The sequence below is a fragment of the Lipomyces chichibuensis genome (assembly GCF_038497645.1).
Source record: "Lipomyces chichibuensis strain CBS 12929 unplaced genomic scaffold V1513scaffold_22, whole genome shotgun sequence".
NCBI lineage: Eukaryota > Fungi > Ascomycota > Lipomycetes > Lipomycetales > Lipomycetaceae > Lipomyces > Lipomyces chichibuensis.
In genome coordinates, this window is record NW_027117474.1 from 23,291 (window position 1) to 45,445 (window position 22,155).

General features: G+C 46.1%; 9 protein-coding genes across 9 annotated transcripts; 3 read left to right on the top strand and 6 right to left on the bottom strand.

Annotated features, from left to right (window-relative positions):
- Nucleotides 1–1,506: 1,506 nt before the first annotated feature.
- On the bottom strand, nucleotides 1,507–3,200 carry V1513DRAFT_485514 (uncharacterized protein). Its single transcript, XM_066900474.1, has 5 exons — nucleotides 2,555–3,200; nucleotides 2,111–2,431; nucleotides 1,935–1,998; nucleotides 1,902–1,914; nucleotides 1,507–1,843 (listed from the first exon to the last, which is right to left on the bottom strand). Exons 1-5 carry the CDS (start codon nucleotides 2,710–2,712, stop codon nucleotides 1,656–1,658), a joined length of 744 nt encoding a protein of 247 aa, XP_066752801.1. The 5' UTR covers nucleotides 2,713–3,200; the 3' UTR covers nucleotides 1,507–1,655.
- Nucleotides 3,201–3,261: 61 nt separating this feature from the next.
- Nucleotides 3,262–4,544, top strand: V1513DRAFT_447051 (uncharacterized protein). Its single transcript, XM_066898354.1, has 3 exons — nucleotides 3,262–3,423; nucleotides 3,477–3,791; nucleotides 3,841–4,544. The coding sequence occupies exons 1-3, from the start codon at nucleotides 3,349–3,351 to the stop codon at nucleotides 4,453–4,455; spliced, it is 1,005 nt and encodes a 334-aa protein (XP_066752802.1). The 5' UTR covers nucleotides 3,262–3,348; the 3' UTR covers nucleotides 4,456–4,544.
- Nucleotides 4,545–5,000: 456 nt separating this feature from the next.
- Nucleotides 5,001–7,074, bottom strand: V1513DRAFT_447053 (Zinc/iron permease). Its single transcript, XM_066898355.1, has 4 exons — nucleotides 6,763–7,074; nucleotides 5,920–6,696; nucleotides 5,766–5,865; nucleotides 5,001–5,717 (listed from the first exon to the last, which is right to left on the bottom strand). Exons 1-4 carry the CDS (start codon nucleotides 6,785–6,787, stop codon nucleotides 5,459–5,461), a joined length of 1,161 nt encoding a protein of 386 aa, XP_066752803.1. The 5' UTR covers nucleotides 6,788–7,074; the 3' UTR covers nucleotides 5,001–5,458.
- A 355-nt stretch (nucleotides 7,075–7,429) lies between these two features.
- Nucleotides 7,430–11,128, bottom strand: V1513DRAFT_416428 (uncharacterized protein). Its single transcript, XM_066895843.1, has 3 exons — nucleotides 10,578–11,128; nucleotides 8,062–10,517; nucleotides 7,430–8,004 (listed from the first exon to the last, which is right to left on the bottom strand). The coding sequence occupies exons 1-3, from the start codon at nucleotides 11,005–11,007 to the stop codon at nucleotides 7,549–7,551; spliced, it is 3,342 nt and encodes a 1,113-aa protein (XP_066752804.1). The 5' UTR covers nucleotides 11,008–11,128; the 3' UTR covers nucleotides 7,430–7,548.
- Nucleotides 11,129–11,441: 313 nt separating this feature from the next.
- Nucleotides 11,442–12,378, bottom strand: V1513DRAFT_447060 (uncharacterized protein). The gene has a single exon (XM_066898356.1). It carries the CDS (start codon nucleotides 12,139–12,141, stop codon nucleotides 11,695–11,697), a length of 447 nt encoding a protein of 148 aa, XP_066752805.1. The 5' UTR covers nucleotides 12,142–12,378; the 3' UTR covers nucleotides 11,442–11,694.
- Nucleotides 12,379–13,289: 911 nt separating this feature from the next.
- Nucleotides 13,290–14,556, top strand: V1513DRAFT_432213 (uncharacterized protein; the record flags this gene model as incomplete). Its single annotated transcript, XM_066896396.1, has 2 exons — nucleotides 13,290–13,613; nucleotides 13,666–14,556. The coding sequence occupies 2 exons, from the start codon at nucleotides 13,290–13,292 to the stop codon at nucleotides 14,554–14,556; spliced, it is 1,215 nt and encodes a 404-aa protein (XP_066752806.1).
- A 27-nt stretch (nucleotides 14,557–14,583) lies between these two features.
- On the bottom strand, nucleotides 14,584–16,046 carry V1513DRAFT_447067 (nucleophile aminohydrolase). The gene is made up of 4 exons (XM_066898357.1): nucleotides 15,637–16,046; nucleotides 15,316–15,510; nucleotides 14,991–15,263; nucleotides 14,584–14,941 (listed from the first exon to the last, which is right to left on the bottom strand). Exons 1-4 carry the CDS (start codon nucleotides 15,730–15,732, stop codon nucleotides 14,747–14,749), a joined length of 759 nt encoding a protein of 252 aa, XP_066752807.1. The 5' UTR covers nucleotides 15,733–16,046; the 3' UTR covers nucleotides 14,584–14,746.
- An 812-nt stretch (nucleotides 16,047–16,858) lies between these two features.
- Nucleotides 16,859–19,880, top strand: V1513DRAFT_416436 (Spc98 family-domain-containing protein). Its single transcript, XM_066895844.1, has 5 exons — nucleotides 16,859–17,146; nucleotides 17,199–17,337; nucleotides 17,397–17,569; nucleotides 17,618–19,402; nucleotides 19,461–19,880. The coding sequence occupies exons 1-5, from the start codon at nucleotides 16,970–16,972 to the stop codon at nucleotides 19,749–19,751; spliced, it is 2,565 nt and encodes an 854-aa protein (XP_066752808.1). The 5' UTR covers nucleotides 16,859–16,969; the 3' UTR covers nucleotides 19,752–19,880.
- A 1,346-nt stretch (nucleotides 19,881–21,226) lies between these two features.
- Nucleotides 21,227–22,144, bottom strand: V1513DRAFT_124987 (uncharacterized protein). Its single transcript, XM_066894157.1, has 3 exons — nucleotides 21,563–22,144; nucleotides 21,464–21,513; nucleotides 21,227–21,306 (listed from the first exon to the last, which is right to left on the bottom strand). Coding segments are annotated over exons 1-3 (492 nt in total). The 5' UTR covers nucleotides 22,004–22,144; the 3' UTR covers nucleotides 21,227–21,305.
- Nucleotides 22,145–22,155: the final 11 nt, after the last annotated feature.

The window sequence follows — 22,155 nt, forward strand, 5'->3', positions numbered from 1 at the left end:
GAAAAAAGTAGAACAGGAAGCTCGTGGACACGAAATAACAGCTGTGGCAATGGCTACTAACATAGTCAACGTAATAACAAGCCATGGCGGACGCGTAATGATACGAACATTCGGCGTTCTATCCTTGCATACGCAAGGGGCGACGCGATTCAGGTCCCCGCAACTTAACTGCACTTCAAATGCGCCAAACCACTGGTCAACCCTCTTACGCGTAGCCTCTCGATGTCTTGCTGAATCCCATTGACGTGTAGTAATTGTCATTAAATGCGGGAACCGATTCAAGAACCATATCAGGTTGGGTTCATATCGGACGCGCGTGCCGTCCGCGTCGAACGCGAATCTCTTCAGCCATATCCACAACCAACGTACGAGTTGCCGGGTGTCCTGTAACAGCATATTTGAGATCCAGCGTGCAAGAGTCTTCTCCTCTGCGATTGTGAGATTCTGTCGAGTTGCAGCGGCTTCAGAAAAAAAAGCCGAGCTGCGGCTGAATATGTCAAATCTCTCCACTTTACTGACTGCAATCAATGTTGTATGGAATGTTGAATGCTAACAAGGGGTTCTGGTTGATGGCAATGTATTATGTATAGCTCACGTCTTGGTCTCCGGCAGCACAAACTCCATTATTCGCGCAGCCATGCAGCATCTATCCAGCGCTGCTCCTCGAATTCGCACCACTTTGCGTTGCGAACACCGAATAACGAATATTATTCGGAGGACGTCCACACAACGAATAAAATTGCGAATATTATTCGCCGAATATTCGTTATTTGCATAAATATTAACCGGGTGACAGGATCAGTGTGCTTAAACTATGAGAGTCGCTCCTATGTAGCGCATTCGTTTGTACGGTGAACCATGAGCGATATTATGCCTCACTGAGTGCTGCTCATTAGATATGCCAGAGACGCTGTCTGTCTTGGTTCAGAACCCTGAACTGCAGGAACTACACTTTGTGGGGTCGAAATGCCGAAGAATGGCAACTTAGGTAAAGGCTTGCTTAAGAGCCACGAAAGTTCGGTCCATGCCGTCCGTCTAAGTACTTCTTCAATGTGGACATTCTTCCGCTTGCTAGAAAATAGTCGCGGCCGTTGACAGACATAACTCATGCCCGGAAGTCCTCACAGAGATGTGCCATGTATTTCTATTACTTTCATATGATTGGTATCTAATGGAATGTAATTGTTTTTTTGGCTGTCCTAAACGTTGGCTTCGGTTCACAAAGTCATCCACGACGACAACTAAGACAAATGTCAATCCCTAAGAGGCTACATCAGGTGTGATGAAATGCGTAATACTAAAACCATGTCATCTGAGTCTTAGAGATCGTTACATATCTTAGTCATCTGTTCTCATCGAATTCATATGTTCCCATCCTGCATCCCGGTATTTGCAATAACTAGGCGTTCGACAGGTCCTCTCGAATATGGGTCATCGCCTTAGCTAGGAAGAGAGTAGTAGAGCACTTAGTGTGATGCTTGACGTACTGCTGTAACCGGGATAAACAGAACAGTGGATGTCGGGGACAATCAAATTTATTGCTAATCTCCAATCTCAATAAATTCAGACAATTCAACACGAACAAAAGCATTGACAGAATAAGCCATCCATGTACCTTGAGTAATACAGCTTTTACTTGCACATTTAAACCAACGCTAATTCGTTTTTTGGAAAGAGTCAATGTACCGCTTGATTGCTGTGTCGTGGACCTCGGACTGGACGATGTGAAATAGCAACTCAGTCTCCAACAAAATTTGCTGAGCCTTTTCATCTGAACTTAACTGTTCGTCAAATGGGAATACATCCTCCATAATAAGGCCAATGTCGAGACTATCGGCCCTACCTATTAAATTAATCAGTACAAGTAATGCTATTTCAATGTGTATATTGTTGTCACTCACGTATTGTTCGCTCCTGATATCATTGGTATGCACCTCCATTTTAAACACCTCAATCAATGCAATATCTAGTGTTCCAAACCAAGTATGGCCGTTAAAGCTATATGGCCCTAATGGTCTGCTGCGCCTCGAATGCCACATTGAATTTTCAAACAAAGCCGCGCTCAGTTGCGGACGGCAAATTGCCACCATCTCGTGCAGGAAATCGAAACCTTGGTTTCTCCTTGAGCCACATGAGGATACCAATACGACTATCGAACTCTCTTAACCACAGCTCGATATCGGCCTTCAATTGCCGGTATCCTTCCGGGACACCAGCCTCGACGATGATGAGCAAGTCTTTGTGCTGGCCATTGTCATACTTCAATCCGGCATCGGGAGTTTTGGTCGAACGCCTACCTTGGTCATCAACAGAACTATATGTGGACCCTCCGACGGGAAGAATATAACTGGTTAAGTGCTTCTTGTCAAACCGATTGAGTAGGTCACGAATGGACTCACTGATGCACTGTTGTAGGCCGACTGCTGAAGCACTAAGTAGTGCCGTTGGAATCGTTATATGGTGACCCTTGAATCAATAGCAGAGTATTCGACCCGTGGATATCTATTACTCGTTAGCAAGTCCATAAAGCTTTGCTTAGTTCTTCGTCACATACGTTGCATCGCCATCACCATAAATGGCGCGTGCCTTCTCCTCAAGAGATTGGAAGGATTTGTACGAGAGGTATATGTCAAGCCTTCGTTCTGGCCCGTTGGCAGTGAGGAAATTCAACGCGCGCTGATAAGACGCGCGTTCGTCATCATGAGAAGCCATTTCTTGATATAAGTGTTGACAGAACTAAGAGAACAATCAATATTCAGCAATGACACTGCAGGCTCAGAAACCCAATCCTTAGATATCGATTAGCTAAGTGACGGATAATTATTCGAGGTGGATATTTTTGCTGATACAATCCACCATATCCACAATCCGTGGACGGCCCTAATAAACAGATTTCAAGTTCGACGATGCGATTACCGATTTGAACAAATCTTGCCGATATCGTATCATAAACAGCCCTATTGCCTAGCACTGAATGACGGCTACGAAGGTCATTACTTGGTGTGAGACGAAACTCACTGCAGGGAGAGATGCAACCACAGCACTCGATAACTACCGTCAACACAAGTCCGCCACTATCCCTTTGTTGCCTCGGGCATGCAAACGCTTGGCGGACCCCGATAACGGCGTTGCCCAATTGAATATTTTGGCATGTACTTTGGTTGTGAGATTCAAGGCATATTATCCTTATCTGTTTCCCTGTACAAACACCGAACGGGCCCTTACCCAAGGGCCTGGGCCTTAGATCGAGAAAACCACGGGTAAGGGTGCATGAATAATACATGGCGATGTTCCACCGAGGGATGAAGACTCTCCAAACGAGCAAACATTTAAACACGGAAACTAAAGATGTCCTTATTTTCACAGTCATTTCCTCCTAGTCCTACTTACACTGAAAAGGATATTCCAGATTTATCTGGCAAGGTGGGTCTATATTATATTCTTCGGGCTAAATAGTTGGCTAATTATTTGATCAGGTATATCTAGTCACAGGCGGCTACTCAGGTGTCGGTCTCGAACTCTGCCGTATGCTCTATCACAAAGGCGGGAGAGTAGTTATTGTCGGGCGATCGCAGGAATCATACGAAACTGCGGTTGAAGATATCAAATCGAACCCCGGTGAGACGAAGGACTCAAAGCCGGGGTCGCTTGAGTTTGTCAAAATAGATCTTGTGGACTTGACGACCATAAAGCCGGCAATTGAGGAGTTCTTGGCGACGACTGAAAGGTTGGACGTTGCCTGGTATAATGCTGGCGTTATGGCTCCGCCGGTTGGAAGTAAGACTAAGCAAGTAAGTGAGCGACGTCACCATATTAAGGATGATGTAGGTAACAATATAGAACTATGAGTTACAATGGGGCACGAACGTTGTCGCCCACTTTGCACTTCATAGTCTGCTGACTCCGATACTGACTTCGACGGCCTCATTATTGTCTCCCGGCAGTGTTCGCGTAATCTGGGTGTCCTCGATCATGCACACTCGCAGTCCAAAGCCCTACGGCATCAACTTTGATGACGTAAACTACGCCAGTACTCCAAACGTTTCCTCGTGGCTAACATACTCGCAATCCAAAGCCGGGGCAGTGATCCTGGCTCACGAATACGCCAAACGTTCTGTTGGCAACGCGCCGCTGATCCCAGATGGCAAGAAGAACCACGTTATAAGTATATCACTAAATCCTGGAAATTTGAAGACTAACCTGCAGAGACATGTTCCGAAAGTTCGGTCGTTTTTTGTTGATTGGGTTTTGTATCCGCAGAGGAATGGCGGGCTTACCGAGTTATATGCTGGATTGGCACCGGAGGCGGGAGCGGAGGAGTTTAATGGCGGGTACGTCATTCCTTTCGGGCGCAAGGGCAAAATTGCGACGCACGTTGAGAAGGGATTGACAGAAGCTGACACTGGCAAGATATTGTGGGAGCAGTTGGAAAAAGAGGTCAAGCCTTACCTTTAATGAGTGATTCGTCGGACTTTTGTGAATGCTTCCGAGCTATTGTCGCTCTGCTGGATGCGAATAATAAATATTAAATAAATATCCACCACTAGTTATGTAAGAAGTTTGCTGAAACTCTGGCTCGCCGCTTGGCGCGGACTTATCGCTGTCAATCCGGGCGGCGGTTCCCGAATGACCATCTACAATTACTTGGTGCCTGCTCAAAAATGGTTCTGATGTCCCGCTCCTCGAGCTTGTAAACAGGTTGTCTCTCTAGCATGCTAGTCACGTCATCTCCGCAAATCGAGTTTGGTTTCAAGTTATAATACGAAAAGTTATAGAAAATACAGATGCATATAAGCTTCAAACATGGACCACTTCCACTGCTCTGGATAAATGTTGAACGTAGATCACATGTCATATGACCAGTCGTGATTTGCATTCATCAATAACTAACTAGGCATATGGATAACATCAGCAGGCTGCTATCCAATTAGCCTTGTACAAAATAGTCTAAAGTGCAATGCATACTTTAACACAAGTTAGCTACTTATTGATCTTATTAGCTGGATTATTAGGACTGAATTTATCCTCTTAACAATAAAAGACTGATATTTAAAATTTAAAAGTTATTTATAATATTTATAGTTGAAGTTGTTGCTAGTCTAACCATTGACGAAAGTTAACGCTAAAAAAATGTAAGCGCGTCGTGAGACGGGCGGTCCCTACACTACAAGATAATGTGTAAAAAACGACGACAACTTAATTTGTATTAATAGCGTTATTTCTCAAATATATAGTTGTCAGTATTACACTTGATGACTAATCTTCCATGCTGCTCTCTATATGAACGTGCTGTTGGCATCAGTTGCAGCACCCTGGATATCAGCAGCACTTATTGCAATTGTCTGGCTTCATGGTATAGTCGACAGCTCACCAAAACATTTATAGGAAAGACTACATGCATAATTTGTAATAATTTTGACCCCAAAAATCATCGGAACTGAACCAAAAGCTTCTGTCACTATGCCCAAGCCCCGACTAAGCTCATGCCGAATGCGCCTAAGAACACCAAGAAACAAGCCATGCATCTCCGCTTACCTCGTAGTACTTGCCAGCTCTGGTCGCTAAGAAAGTCTTCGGCTAAGAGGTCCACTAATGCCGTATAGATCAATAGGCCGGATGAGATTGCATTCATAATCCCAACCACTAATAACCCAGTTTCTGAATCCGGATCGTACAGTGAATGAGTTGCTAGCCCTATGGCTTGACCGATAGGCGTTCTGTGAGATGTTAATACGTGATCTTGTTCGCAAACGAAGGCAGCATACGTGCACCCATATGCCAGAGCCATCAGCCACGGCTTGACTGATCTATCACTCCAAGACAGTGACGATATACGAGAGCCTAAAGCGAGTCCTTCAAACGTTTCTGCACTTTAGTTAGTTACTGGATGATTAGAGCCACGAAGAAACAAACACTTACGATGAAAAGCAATAGCTATTAGAAGTACAATAAAGGCATCATCAACTTCAACGCTTAACGCCATACCGATGAATACACTATGAAACAAAATGCTGAGTTCAAGGAGCAAGCATTGTAGAACCGCATTTTTTTGTTTTGACTTTCCCCCGTGCACGGAGTCCTGTTCAGTGAACTCATCAACGGTTTCGGCAAACATGTCCTTCCGGAGAGTTTTATATGGCACCATCTCAGTCCGATCGATAGCAGCATTTGCATCGGTTAGGCGCTGCAGTTGCTGCCCGGTGCTGTTCACGCGTCTGGCAGGATTGACTATCTGGTCGCAGTCCGTACTGATATCCTTTTCAGGACCATGTTCCAAAGCAACATGAGGATCGAACGCGGGCGACAAAGAACACACGCTTCTGCCGTGGCTGAAGACCATTTCGATGACTGTGATCAGGAAGACCGCTGCGAGAGCAATGGCGCCGGCCATTGCCGGATACCGGTCGTTCCATAACGCCGGCAGACATGGATCGGTAAGCGAAATGAATGCGGTTGGCAGCAAGTGGACAAACGCCGTCGCAATCAAGACACCGGTGCCGAAGTGCCTGACGACAAACAAGAAGTTCGCGGGAATGCACAGAGCTGGAAACTTTACAGCGACCAAAGGGAAGGCACAGGCTAAGGTGGACACGGTCAGAATTATTACCAGAGCACCAACGTGGAAAGGTAGATCGTAGGACCGCGCCAACATCAAGCCGCCACCGCAAGTCGACCGTCTGGCGAGGGAAGTAATGGCTGATGATCACTCAGTTAGCGCTTCCGAACGTAAATTATGAAGATAGTCAGAGGGTGCACACTTACAAGACTCGCTTATTATCGAAACCATCGAGTGCGATGCTGAAGAAGCAGCAGAAGGCGTCTCAGGATTAGCAGAATCATGGCTGACCGTAGATCGACTTGAAATACACCAGGTGGTGCGGTCAATATGCCAAGAATCACATCCTGGGCAGAATTGAAATTGCTTAGGCTTGGTTCGAACATCTGAAGCTGACTTCGAAACGATACTTCAAAGTTTTGTTTGGTGTTCGCTTGAGTGTTCTGTACCACTCGCCGATGTTCAGCTCACGGCTCAGTGTCAAATCAATATTCGCAGTGCGTTCGCGTCTCTTAACGGACACATCCTTTTGTGCATGTCTCGATAACAGCATCGGACGAATATGTGGTCACTGTGGACAAGGTACAATGCCATCCCGTTCAAGGGCCGTTTATGGATTGGCGTGTCGACAATGGCTGTGGCGTACGGCGGCATGCGATTGACTGATTATCTCTACGAAAAGGAGCAGCAAAAAGAGCTCGAACATGGGACTAGCACCTTGGCCGGGGCCTCCGAGAAGACAAAGTCTACGAAGGTTACGGACGCACTCATTGAAGATTCAGTAGATTCCAAGTGATGTGAGTTCTACTATGAAACAATTATGGGTGATCTTATGCTAACAAGCCTAAGCAGATCTATTCGAATTCATCGACGCTGGTCAATACATACAAAACTTCCACAACAAAATAGGCCATAATTCCTTGTTCTCACATGTTCTGAACAACATCTAGTTGTATCGTTTCAAAAATGTATATAGTCATCGCATACAAATATCATTTTTGGTTCAGGAAAGCGGACAAGAATCGCTGTTCGTCGTTACCCTGAAATTGCAGCACCGTTGAAATTACCGGCATTAATTGCTGTCGCTGTTCTTTTCGCTCCAAGAAACCAAGTAGTACATTTTTGATATACGGAATGCTGAGGTTCTCGTTTTCTTCGTACGCAATATATGTGGACGATGGGCTGGAGCTTCCAGGACTAGTCAGTCGCGGAACCATGCTATCTTTGTTGCTGCCAGCAGACAAGTTCGAAACTGATTGATTTGCGCGAGTCTGGATGCCTGGGTGCGAATCCATCAGAAACTTCGCCGTCTGCAGTGACTGTACCTCTTCAGAAAGAATGCGGTTTGTTTTTTGCAGACGGTCAACTTTTCCCTGCGTCTCTTCGGCCAGTCGTTTTAGTTCTTGCCTGTTCGCTTCAACTTCACGGAGTTGCGTTTCCGTAGTTTCCTATATATACGTCAATCTTAGAATTTGATCTCAACAAATAACAATTAGGGGACATGCCAGTACTGTTCGTAGTTCAGTAAGAACTTTTCTTGTCTCATCCATCTCTGAAGATGCAAGATTTGCTCTCTCATCTGCTCTTTCCCGTGCGGCTCGTAAATCATTTAACTCCGCCGAGAGTTTAGATCGCTCTTCATCTGCCATGCCAAGTTTCCGTTCTTGTTCGCGAACCTTGATCTTCAAATCCTCCATCTCACGACTCTTCCGTCTGGAAATAGTGATAACTTCTTTCTCCGCTCTCTCTCGCTCCTCCATCAGCACACTAACTTGTTCCTTCAGCTCGCCTACTGATGCCTCTTGTTTTGACTCTGCATCGCTCAACAGCCTGCGAATTGTTGTCGCCTCCCTTGCCCGCTCAATTAGTAACCTATGAGCCTCCGAAAGCTCCTCTTCCAGTGCATCATATCGGTCGCGGGATTCCTTACTCTGCATCACCATTTCGGACGCCTGCTCACGAAGACTTTCCATCATAGCCTTCGCACTTTCTTTTTCTGCTTTTGCAATTTGAACATCCTCTTTTGCAGCCTCTAACTGATTTTTTAGGCTTGAATTAGCAGAAGAGTATGTTTGCAAACGTGATCGTAAGCTCTCCAGTTCCTGATTCATCGAAGCCTTTTCTCGAGACATTCGGTCGACGCCTTCGGCGACACCTTTTAGTTCTGATTCCGTCCGAGTGAGTTGCTGGCTGAGTTGCGATACACGTTCATCAGCCTTCATCTTTCCAACCTGATATTCACGCAATTGAGCTCGAACTTTCGTTAGATCGGCATCGCGTTCAGCACCGGCGGCACGATATTTGCTAACGTCTGCCTTTAATTGCCGCTCACTTTTTTCCACACGCTTGAGTTCCTCAAGCTTGGCCGCCAGAAGGCTACGGTCGTCACGCAATTGCACCAGCTCTGTTCTCGCTGTCTGTAATTCCAACTGTAACTTCATCAATAAATCATTCTTCTCGGAAAGCTCCTTATACCGTGCTTGAGCGACTTGCTCCGTGGCCTTGACATCTTGCTCAAGGCTAGTGATTTTAGATTTCAGCTCTGATGTAGCCTTGTCGTATGCGTCGTTCGTTTGCTGAACCTGGTTTTTCGCTTTCTCATTCTCGGCAAGTAATTCTTCGACACGCTTATTGACTTGTGAGTGATCGTTCAACAACTGATCGTGAGTCTTCAACAACTCCTCCAGCTTTAGGACCGCCTCATTATGAGAATTAATGTGGATTTTTTGGGCGCGCTCTAAATCGTCTTTCTGTCTGATTACATCCACGTGAGTAGCTTCTAGCTCAGCGAACTTGCGACCGACTTCTGAACTATTCGACAGTTGGTCACGTAAAATCTTAATCTCATCCTTTGCCTCGACAAGTTCCTGGCCCACGCTTCGAACAACATCCCTCAAATTCTCAATCTCCTCCGATGCGTGAGTTCGCTCGCCACGTAGATTGCCAACTTGCGACTCCAAGTCCGAAATTTTAGTTTCGTATGCAGATATGTCAATCGAACGATCCATAGACACCGGTTCAGAGTGTTCAATATCGGCAAGAGTATCTGAGACCTTAGACGACTGTTCATCCAACTGCAAAGTATTTCCACCCCTTCCTTTTTTCTTCTTCTTTTTCTTATTTCTTGAAGAGCTGGGTGTATGTATTGCACTTTGCTTTGAAGCCTTGGCCTCCGCATCACCTGCTTCGTAATCATTCTCTTCGTCATGTATCTCAACATCATTGTTGGCAGCCACGGCAGTGGCCCTGAGATTTTTAAGAGCCGTATTTTCAGACTCAAGTTCTGATAAGCGGGATTCCGCGGCTGCGAGCTTCTCATTTGCAACGGTATCAGGAATAGCAACTTCTGCCGATATTTTTGCTTTGTCTTCCAGCTCTGATATTTGCGAATGAAGATTGCTGACCTCCGATTCGAGTGCTGCAACACGAGACTCGGCACCTTGTAACTTTTTCGTAGCCTCTTCATCAGCAGCCACTGATGCGTCCTTCATCTCATCTTCCAGGTTCAATAGCTTCAATTCAAGTTCGGTTACCTTTTCTTCAGACAGAGCCAACTGCGCTCTGACGTTGTCAGTCACGACTTTGGCATCGTCGAGCGCAGCTGCATGAGTAACCTTCGCGTCTTTAAATAGAGCATCCCGATTCTCCACCTCAGTCTTGAAAACCGAAATCTCTTGGTCCTTTTCATTTAATTTTGAATTAATCTCGTCTATTATTTTCTCCGCTTCTTGGCTCTTTGCTTCAGCATCTTTGTATTTCCGGCCAAATTCGTCTTTCTCTTTAGTGACGCGCATCATCTCCTCAACGAGCATGTCTTGTCTGAGCGTCAGATTCTGAAGGTATTCAACTAAAGCTTGGGGGTCTTCTATCGATGAGCAAGGAGTGTGTTCGCGGAGGACATTTTCGAAAGCGTCAATGAACGAAGTCCGAGCTCTTTCAGCCTCGTAAGCTCTATGTAGTTCTTCAACAAATGCATGGTTAGTCACTTCCACCAATAATTATTGAAGTATTAATTTCGCACCTGGATACCTCGCCTCATACTTTGCGAGCTTCCGCAGCTTGGCCCTAATCTCAGGTGGATATTCCATGGCAGCTGCAGGTGTCGAAGACCGACTGGGTGGTTGGCTTTGTAGTTGCAATCCAGATACGTTCTGTGCGTGTCCAGTATGGCTTTGCTCAGGATTGGTGGTATCCTCGGCCAATGGATGGTCGGTGCTGCTACTGTCATACTCCTCTGTATTGGAACTTGGATTCCCAGGTTCACCTCCTGTCATTGGCCGCGACGTTCTCCGAGCTGGTGTGGCACTGAGGGAAGCCCCAACACTTCCGTTTCCTGGCCCAGGCGATGGCGCACTTGCGCGATTAGCAGACGACGCAGCGACGGATTGTGCTCTCGCTTGTTCAATATCCTCTGCGATCGCTTTTCCTATCTGTGAGATCCGAGACATCATTTTGCGAGCTAACCCTCAGTTAGTTGCATAGTCCCTATAAAGCGTCCTAAGTTTAATGCACAGTAATTTTGGCCAAATAGGATCGAATTGGAGCCGAGTAGTGAAGAAAAAGAAATTTGGGTCTCGAAGTAATTGGGATGCACGTTGCACCGCCGACGCCGCAGAGACCGCGCATACTTATCTCTGCGGCGTTGGCGTAGTAGTTCTGAGTTGAGCATGACTCCCCTACCAAGTTTTCAACTACACCTTTCCACAAGTCTTAGTTCTGAGTTCCGTTGAGCCCGAGATACCAGATTGAACGCCACTCTATTTTGGCAGTTTCGGTCTCGTTGGATTGGTTAGTTCTGTATATGAGGGACGCGTCTTACTACAACAGCACAGGATAAGGGGAGGTTGAGTTACCACAGGTAATGCGCTGTCAGTTCTTTAAATTGGTTCAAATTGTGCCAGCGAGGAGTTAATATGTACGGTAATCGAATACAAATTATTTATGCGAACTGTCAAGACAGAGCGCGCGCTATAGAAAGATATTACACTGTTGTTCAAAATCACAACCAAAAACAAGCCCCAACAATCACGTCTTGTACATGTCCTTTTTATCCAATTAATTCACTAATATTGTTTCAACATATCTGATATTCACAAATGTACACAATCGAAGCTTCTATCCCCAATTGGTATAGCAACTTAGTAAGCGTGTCCGAAGTAAACCGCAACGAGTCCCAAGGCCAAACTAAGATATCCGCTGCCAGCAGAGATGGGCTTAAGAGAGATGCTATCAGCAGCCGACGTCGCGGTACTGGTACTGGTGCTGGTGCTGGTGCTGGTACTGGTAATGGTAGACAGAGTCGACGTGGGAGAAGTGGAGGTAGCCTCTGAGGTAGTGGGGGACGAAGTCGTCTCAGATGCGCCGGTAGCCGACTCAGTACCGCTGCTAGTGACGGTCTCAGATGTAGTCAACGCAGACTCCGATGCGCTGGTGGCAGAACCGCTCTCGGAAGTAGTAAGGGCAGACTCTGTAGACAAGAGGAGAGGCACGCTGGTCGACAGCTCGGAATAAGTTTCAGAAGGAGAAACTTGGCCTGTAACAGCCACAATGAGCGCAAAGAGAACGAGAACACTAACAGATCGCATTATGTTTTAAAGGCTTTACTTTGGGAGTGTATGACAGACGCTAAAAAAGTGTGATGTAAAAAGATAATTCAACGCTTGACGAAGTGCGGGAACCTTGGATGCTTAAGTATCCACGAGAAGCTTGTGGGGATCGACATATTTTGACTCCATGCGTCGTCCCAGGCGAGTTCAAGCCGAGGCGAAAGGCGGGATTCCGTGGTAGGCTGTGGGAGGGGTGCGGGTGAAAGTGTTTTGTGCAAAACGGGGATAAAGGTCAAAGATTCTTTCTCGAGGGAGATCTACACGTGCGGCGCCAATGGTGATGCCATGGCTTCCCTTTTGGGCGATTCAAGTCTCTTTTGAGTGCTTGCCACCAATGATTAGAGTTACTATTTTATAAAGACCAATTTTTTTGGTGTGCGCAGTAAGGAAGGTCGTTGGTGAATTGGTGATCACCGATCACCGACAATCAGGCGAGTTAAAACGGATGGTCTATATTTGGTGCCCACGCGAACCATGCGGATGTGTGTTCGAGGGTGATGACTACGATGACTGATGTTCATTGGACAGGGATCGTCGAGATTTATACCGTGGCGTCGGCCATGTTGCCTGGGGGTGACAATTGTAGTGCAATGTTACGAAGTGATGATATTTATCATGGATTTACAGAAATTACATAACACAATCTGTCGACATCGACCGGTCCCGGTAACAAAAAGTGCCAATCAGAGTATGTGTACCAAATTTCCATCGTCGCGTCGCCTACGCATTTTATCATGTTAGCCGAGGATTGCATCTGCTTGCCGAGTTTTGTGACCACACACATATAAAAAAAAACAATATCGTCTCGGATTACGAATTGGGGATTTTTGGTCAATCCGCCTCGCCAGTGAAAAAAAAGTCTACCAAGAAATTGCGTGATGAGCTTGCTTGACGATTCTTGCTGGATTGAGACATTAAACCTGACGCGTCGCTCGGCGCGTGTCGAAAGGCATCACATTGCTGACGATTGCAGCGGGTTTCGTTCTCATATCGCTTTGGTGCATTCCTCTTCTCACCTGCCGATTGGACGTTGGTTTAGTCCGCACAATTTGTAAAACCAAAAAGGAGATAAGTTTACGATCAGTGGTGGTATATACAATCGGCGTCAGCAACTCCTGTATTTGGTAATGGCTCAACGACGCGTCGTACGCCGGGCAGCTCTTCTGACGCGCCTAAAGTCTTATCCCCTGGACACCTACCTGCATTTGCATGAACAGTTCGAGACGATCGAGTGGGACAAATTGTCTGACACTGTATCCCTGCCCATGGGATTTATTTTGGATGGCATACTAGTGTTTTGTCGGCTAGCTATTGCGACTGTCGCGGTTAAGCAGGATGAGCGTAGTGAGATATTTTGGGACCCGAGCAAATTGCGAAATAGTCCTATAGCGGGCGATGTTCTTCAGGGTAGAGGTGCAAAACGCGGGTTTAGAGGATGGCTAGTTGGAGTAGTAAGTACTGGAATGTTATAAAGCGTTCTGACACATCGCCAACACTTTTTAGCTATCAGTCATATCAATTGCCATTTTATTACTAAGCTTCATCAATGCTTACTACGTATTCTCACGCAGGCGGACATACACCTTCTTCGGCCGTGCTTCGCAAGATAGAAAATTAGCTAGCAACGCTTCAGCAACGAAAGCGCAGCTAGATGTTGACAATGACGCACATACTCCACCATCTTCTCCGTGGCAAAAGATTATTCACAAAATCAGCCACGCCGAGTCCTCTCCTACTGCAGATCCAGACAAGGAAATTTGGGAACTTCAAATGTGGAATCCGCAGCTGTTTAATTTGCATCTCTTTACATCATTTTCACCATTGCATACTCTGGTCTTGTTCAATACTTCGTACAGCACGCTTATACGAAATATTGCCATCTGCTTATTGATTTCCGGCCAGACATACCTTCTCACAACGAATTTTCTTCAGCAAATAACCGACAAGTCTCTAGTATTTGGAGAAATGTTTGACGAGTACGAAAAGAAAGTTGTAAGGCCGAAGATGAGCGTCGTTCGACGCGATGTGGCTGTTGGTGCCGACGGTTCAGTTGAATATTACTCGCCTACCTTGGAACGACAATTTGTGACACGAGATATTCGGCCTCGGTCCTCGTCTTCATTGTTCGGAAGTGTGGTCAGCAGTCCGCAGAACTCCTCATCTAGTCCATATAGGCGCTCGGCCATGAACAGTCGTCCAAGGCAGTCCATTGTCCCAGGGGACAGACTATTCTACGGATCATACAGTGGAAGTCCACTGAAATTTCAAGCATCTGGTCACAGTGACGATATGAGTAGAAATTCGGCAGCTGTGGACAGTGCCAGTGCAACTACGACGTACGCGCATTCTCCATTATCCAGAGCTTCGCCGGCTCAGTCGAGGAGAATAAAGTAGATTGGTCGCAAGCAAGAGACTAACAATCTTGGAAACGTTACGTGAATCAAGGTATAACAAGCCGACTTCGTGGTGGTGTAATATTATAATTGTCCTTACTTCAATCCGTGCAATGCCGTTTCCATTTTTACTCGATATTTACAATCGATGACAAATACATACTAACACATCGGCTTCATTTAGATATTACTTAGGACGTAGTAGGCTGTGCCTCACTGCCTTCGAGTCGCTCCACGACAACTTTCATCTCATCATCCGTGTATATTCTAAAATTCTGCTCCTTAGTAACGCTGGCGAGCTGAACATTCTTGGCATCCAATTTCTCTTCCATGACTTGCTTTAAGGTCTTCAGAACAAGCTGTTCGGCTTCAGCCAATGTGAGTGACTGTACTCTATTAGTACTTATCAATTAATGCAATTTCAAGAACACATACACTGTGATACTCATTCTGTAATTCTGCCTGGGCACCTTCACTACCACTTCCTATTGCCTTCGCATCATATCTGTAGAATGTTCCGGATGGATCAGCGTGATATAATTGCGGCCCGTTTTCATCAATCCCTGCTATCAAAAGCGCGACGCCGAATGGTCGAGACATGACTCGCTCCTCTCCATCAGCACCTTCTCCGAAACGTAGGGCAAGGTCGCACACTGCCTGTGTTACTGATTCCACCTTGATAGGTTCGTTAAAGTGTAAAGCGTGATTCTACTAAATGTCAGTACTGTTCAACTGTTATGTATCCTAAATCACAACGTACTTGTGTTTCGACTCGAGCGTGATCAATCATTGTCCGGGCGTCAGCAGTAAGTCCACTCATTGCAGCACCGAGATGCCTATCGATTTCGACAATCTTTTCAATAGAAGAAGATTCCAGGAGGACCGACGTCGCACGCTTCTCGACGCCGAGAATGACACCTTCAGAAGTCGCAACTCCGATGGCAGTTGATCCAAGCTAGGCAATTGCTATTAGCATACACTCCGTCCCAACCAGCATCTCTCGATTCGATTCTAGTACGTATGCCCGAAGCTTTATAATCGAACGAAATGAAAAATTTGCGAACTAGATGATACAACATACCTTGATAGCCTCAATAGCGTATTCGACTTGGAAGAGTCGTCCCTCTGGCGAGAAGGTGCTCACGCCCCGATCGTACTCACTACGAGTCAAGAACATCTCTTCAATATTCTATAATATGTATAACTGCAAGATAAACTCGATATATTTAGAAGACCTGATGCTGAATTTCTAATAAGATAATTCGAATGAGTCCGAAGATCTCTAAACTGTAGATGGCAGCTGTCCGTGTAAAAACGTGATGACAAGTACGCTGACAAGCAGACGCCGTGCTGGACGTTATTAACGCGTGAACGTCAGACGGTATTCCACACTCCTACATTACGTTGGCTATCGAATTAGACCTGAATTTTACGATTTTTTTTTTGTAGATAACTTGAACCCTGAATGCCGGGATAGAAGTTTGATAGAAGAACCGGCCGCCAGAACGCAAAGCATTGAAGCCCGCGTTTTTCAGAAAAGGCCATTTATCGGCCATTCCGGCCACTGAGGTAGCAGTCGAAAGATTACTTAGCACAGGGTGGGATATGCTTGGGTTCATTGTCTGCCGAGACTATGCGAATGCTGATGTTGTTGAGGGACATGTATAATAAGGATAATGCCTAACTTTGATTTACAATGCATTGTCTGTGCATATAGTTCGAATAATACGAATAATTTACGAATAATATTCGCAATTAGTAAGCGGAAAGTTCAATTATTTGTGTGAGGCATGCCCTCACGGCTGCAATCATGGCCAAATGGACAGGACTCCATAGTGGCAGGTGACGGCCGCAGTGTCCCTAACCAGACTGCAACGACAGCAACTACCTACACTAGGCATCTCCATGTAGCCCATGACCTTAAGACCAGGGTGCTGCGAGCTCCGTATCTCCCCAAGATGCCCGCAAAAAAAGTCACGACTAATAACTAGTTCTTTGTGCTCTCGTTGCTTTGTTCCTCGTTGCTTTGTGGCTTGCTTCCTCTGTGTTCTCGTTGCTCGTGGGTTTTTTTTTTGTTGATCTTTTCCGGCAGTTTGTATACGAGCTGGGAGCCGGCCCAGAGTGTACAAAGATTAGGTCCCCGTTGTTGTACGTTTTAGTAAAATATTTTAAATTTTCAAAGTGCAGAATGAGCCCGCATCCACAAATGCACATAAAAAGACCCAACGATCGAGGTTTAGGGTACGCGGAGGAAAGCTACGTTTACACGTGACGGAGGTAATGCGCATCGAAAACATTGACAACAGATACGCGTGTAAGTTTATCTGCCACAAGCTTACCATTGTTGTTGATGGAAACATCAAGTTAATCGACGTACCTTGTGGTTTCTACGTGTCGTTATCAGTGTAGATGTAATGACCAGCCAGGCAACAGAAAATGGGACGCAACGGCGGTCGGTGACGTCGAGAGAAGTCTTGTCGCATACAGATCGCGTTGTCAATGCAATATCTCAGCACCATCATCGATCGAGATCCGTCAAAACAACCGCACTGGATCAACAAATCAGAGCTTCAGAGGGGGAGAAAATGGTTGTATGTGCTCGAAATTCTAAGTCGAGACGCGTACCGCACTGACTTCTAACAGAGCCGGGCAAGTTCAACGCGACATCGCGAGAGATCCCCTCTACGAGCACAGCCAGAGAAACAGCAAGGGGAAATTGGCAGGGCCGCTAGCACAGAAAGCAGTAGTACGACAAACGCAATACATCAACAGCCAAAGATGGGTATGCGTTAATTTTTACTAACTATTTGGATATATGGATATGGGCTAATGATGAGAAAGTTTCGACTGAGGTGACGCTTCTCTCAACTGCTCTGTCGCCTCTCGCTTTGAGAGTGAGTCCGCCGCCGCTATCGTATCAGGTGCAAGGTTCAAAAAAACCCATGGCCCTGGACCGAATGGGAGCGGATGTCCAGCATGCAGTTATTATGGAGGATCTTCTCTACGTGCTTATGGTACGAAAAACAGCGGATGATTCTGGGATTGTGCTAACAACCGCCCAGGGTTCCGAAGGTCAATATATACGCTTTCACGAGCGTTACAATCCTTCCGCCGAAGCCGACAGGTTGGCCGGACCTGAATTTCGGCTAGCAAAGGGTCTCGATCCCAGTCTTCGTGATCTCACCAAAAACTTGCTTAAATTGGCAACTCACCGCTCGAGCGTCGAAGCATTTATCGAAATACAGAGTAAAACTGAATATGGAGTTGTCAACCATGCGCTATGTGCTGCGATTCGACATATCATGAAAGAATATCTGGCACTGATGTCTGATATGGAGTATAAGATGCTTACGTCGCCATCTTTTACTTTGAACACGTTCCACATTGAGACTATGGATATGGCGAGGAAGTTAACCGAGCTAAATTATATTGTGCAACATATAAGTCGTAAAGAGGAATCGGTTGCTGAATACACAGATGAATTGGGTACCGACTTTGACAAAATCATGGAGACGTTGAAGGCGAACGACGGCAATCTCAACGCTCTCAACAACATTGGGATTTCAAAGACAACGTCAATGATTACTAAAGGCGGCGATGTCATAAAGCTGCTTACGGATAGGCTCTATGCGGTATCAGGGGATCCGGCGGCACGTGAACTTCTTACCTATCTTGTGAGGGAGGCCTCGCGTCCATATATGAAGATGCTAAACATGTGGCTCCATCGTGGCATAATAGCGGATCCCTTTAATGAATTTTTAGTCAAAGAGCAAAAGAGTATCCGAAGGGAGCGACTTGACGAGGACTACACGGATGAATATTGGGACAAGCGGTACACATTACGGAAAGACGACCTTCCACCACAAATAGGAGACGCCAGGACGTGTGACAAGATTCTATTGGCAGGAAAGTTCTTGAATGTAGTTCGCGAATGCGGTGGTGTGGATGTTAGCAACGAAATAAAGGACGCTCCAGAGACGATTGACGATCCTAGACTGCTATCCAATATCAATGCAGCTTATGCACATGCAAACGAATATCTTCTTTCTCTACTTATCAATACTCATAAGTTATCAGAGCGTCTGACTTCATTGAAGCACTACTTCTTTTTGGATCAGGCTGACTTCTTCACTAATTTTATGGATGTCGCATTCCATGAGTTGCGAAAGCCTGCGAAGAATGTGTCGACGTCGAAATTGCAGTCCCTACTCGACCTGGCTCTGAGACAGCCAGGTAGTATCACTGCAACTGATCCTTTTAAGGAGGATATTTCGGTTCAGCTGAACGAAGTGGGTCTTACTGAATGGCTAATGCGAATCGTTAGCGTGAGTGGATTGGATCCTAGAGATGTCGCGGCCATGCAACTTTCAACAACGACTCCAGTGACCGATAAATCGTCGGAGCGGGATGATAAGAAAGCCTTTACCGGAATTCAGGCGCTACAGTTTGATTTCAGGATCCCATTTCCGCTTTCTCTGGTGATTTCCAGAAAGACAATCCTCCGATATCAACTTTTGTTCCGGCATCTCGTGGCGCTGAAGCACATCGAGCAGCTCCTAGGGGTCGCATGGTTGGACCAGGCAAAGACTGCCGGTTGGGCCCGGCGTAGTAAGAGCGTCCATTTACAAAATTGGAAATCGAAAGTGTGGAACTTGCGAGCCAAGATGCTGGTATTCATTCAGCAGGTGCTATACTTTTCCACGACTGAAGTTGTGGAACCAAATTGGTGTTCGCTGATGACTGGAATATTGGATGTTAACACTGTAGATGCACTGATGCAAAATCACGTCGATTTCTTGGACACGTGCTTAAAGGAGTGCATGCTTACAAATTCGAAGCTTTTACGGGTATGCTTTGTTGTCTTCTTTGTTACTGTTCTTTCGGCAATGACTGAGTGATCTGTAGGTCATGGCAAAGCTTATGTCTGCTTGCAAACTATTCGCAACGTACACGACGCAGCTGTCCAAAACGCTTCCTGGTATTGATAGCGAGACGGCGGAGGCGGATTCTGGCCCGGTGGAGAAGGTAACCAAGTTGGAGAGCATATTATTACAATACGAGCAGAATTTTGACCATCACTTGAAAATTTTGATGGATGCGCTTAATTATTACGCCGCTACAGAAACCGTTGTACTGCTTAGTTTATGTGCGCGCCTAGAAGTTTGTATGATATCTGAAACACGAAATGGGCTATGAGATCACAATCTGGAGGATGTATTAATATAAATGTGAGTATGGGTTATTGTATCGGATTTGTATTACGTCATTATATATGTACACTAGACTCAACTAAATAACCTCTTGAAATGTGAACCCTAATACCCAATATTGCATATACAGTCAAACATCAGTCATGCACATAAACCATACTCCGAATTCGGTCACCAGAAATCCATATTGTGCAATTGTCCTAACCAAACACTTTCTCTATAGTAGCTGGCTTTAGCACTATCCGCTTGGTCAAAATCTCATGGCGCTGGCCAGGCAGTGAGAGACGTAATAATTGCGGGTTCCTGCCCATCCAGTAACGCTCCAGGACATCGATTGCGGCAAGGGCTTCAATCTCGGTCACGGAAGTATAGATATTGTAAGATGTAGTTGCATTGAGTGTAAGATCCTGAGAGGCATTAGCGCCCGATACATCTTGCTCTGTAGATGCTAATAACAGTTCGCCGTCTATTCCATGTCCCTGATCCAAAGGCTGGGACCGGTATAGCTCTGCAGTGTCGGAGTCTGGACTCGTCTTCTGAGCCTGCTGGTTCGCCGAAGCCGATCTATTGCGACCACCTAGTTTCTCGGCTTCTTCTTGTATTTCCTCAACAATTTCTTCGATTGACGGCACTGAAAATATATCTTCGCCAGTCCCGCTAAGCATACGTTGCACGGCATCGTCATAATTCATACTGTGTTGGGGGAAATTGGACCGATGTTGTGGGTTGACTTGATACAGGTCATTAGGCGTGACACCGTACGACGGATCAAAGCGAGGTTGTTGTTGCTGGAGGGATGGGTTCGCTTGCGGGACGCTGGATAGTGAATCATGACCACCTAAAGGTCGCAACTGTTGGCGAAACGCGGGTGTTGCTAGGTTGCTGGAATCACTAGTGGTATTGTCGGCAAGAAGCTGGCAATTGAGAAAACAATCGATAATCGAGTCCCTAGTCACGTCTTCCGTCCATGCTTGAACCAATACGTTCATGGCCTCCAGTATGCTGAGAAACATCCGGTTGTCTCCTTGTTCGATTCTCGCAAGCATGATCTCTGTGAATCGCCTTCTGTAGAATGCTTTCAGCATCCGAGTAATTCCAGAATCGCAAGGATGCATCCCAACTGTCGTCGTACTCGGTGGTAGAATCAGGAGTTCTGTATTCAATAGCCGTCCATCAAACGCGAGATGGGCATCACTGTAGTCTACTAGCAACAGTACGCGACGCCCAGTCATATGGCTATCGAACCACAGTAGATAATTCTTAAACAAGGCAGCGCTCATTTTCGCCTTCGGATCAGAGGCGTAGGATATTCCGAGACGGGACATTTCGACATTAATAAAACAATTGGGATTCGCCCATTTGCTTATGACCCAGCATGGCATTTTTTCACTGCCATCGGCGTTGGTACAAACAGCCACTGTAAACTTTTCCTTCAGAATTCCGCGATAGGCACCAGGTTGCTTTTCTTGCTCTTCAACCGCATTTGGACCGAATCGAGTAGTGAGCAGCCCGTTGCCAATAGTTTGGTAGAACAAGCCAGTCTCGTCCATACAAAACACATCCTTGGGAGTGTACTGCGATATTCTCGAGCGAATGGCGGGTAGCTGCTCCTGTAACGAACGAAGGCGAGAGACCGGACTTTCTGAACTCGTAAATCGATCGCTTTTAATATTATGACGAGATTTGAACCGCGCCAACCAGCCGTCTGAGAAGTGGAATGCATTTTCACCGGCATGTGGGTAGAGAGTCTACATTGATTAGACTGTAGTCGTGTCTCACGCAATGGACAAACTGTACCTTTAAAAAATATGATCCTTGTTGCTTAAGTAGGTTGCCATCTATTGGGACCAGGCCATTGTATTCAGTGTACCACTTCGACAGAGCATCTTCCATAAGCGGAAAAGTGACCTTCTTGAGTCTCTTGAGATTCGGATCGCGATCGCTGGATTCTAAAATATCGCTCTTGCGTTTCAAACACCTTGAAATCGCAGCCTGCGATGGCGCAACATTAAACTGTCCTCGAAACCACTCGATTAGTTGTCGCTGGTTCGCCCCAGGATGCTCATCCGCGTATAAACATAACCGCCGACGTTGTTCGTTTGTCATGGAAAAATTGACTTTATCTGGCCTACTGTTGGGCCGGTTGGAAGTTCGCAGAATCGATGTTTGACTCGGAGATGTGACTGTTGCGATGGGCATACGCAGTGTCTGCGGCACCATCATCGGAATCTGCTCCATCACTGCACTCTAGTTGGTCCGAAACGCGCAAGAACGACGGGTATGAGCTATCTATGCGTTCATGGCGGAGTGTTATTCCTTGATCCCAAGATGAGGAGGACTTAATATCAGATTAAGGTTTTCAATTGGGTTAGGGTGCATGCACTTTTCGC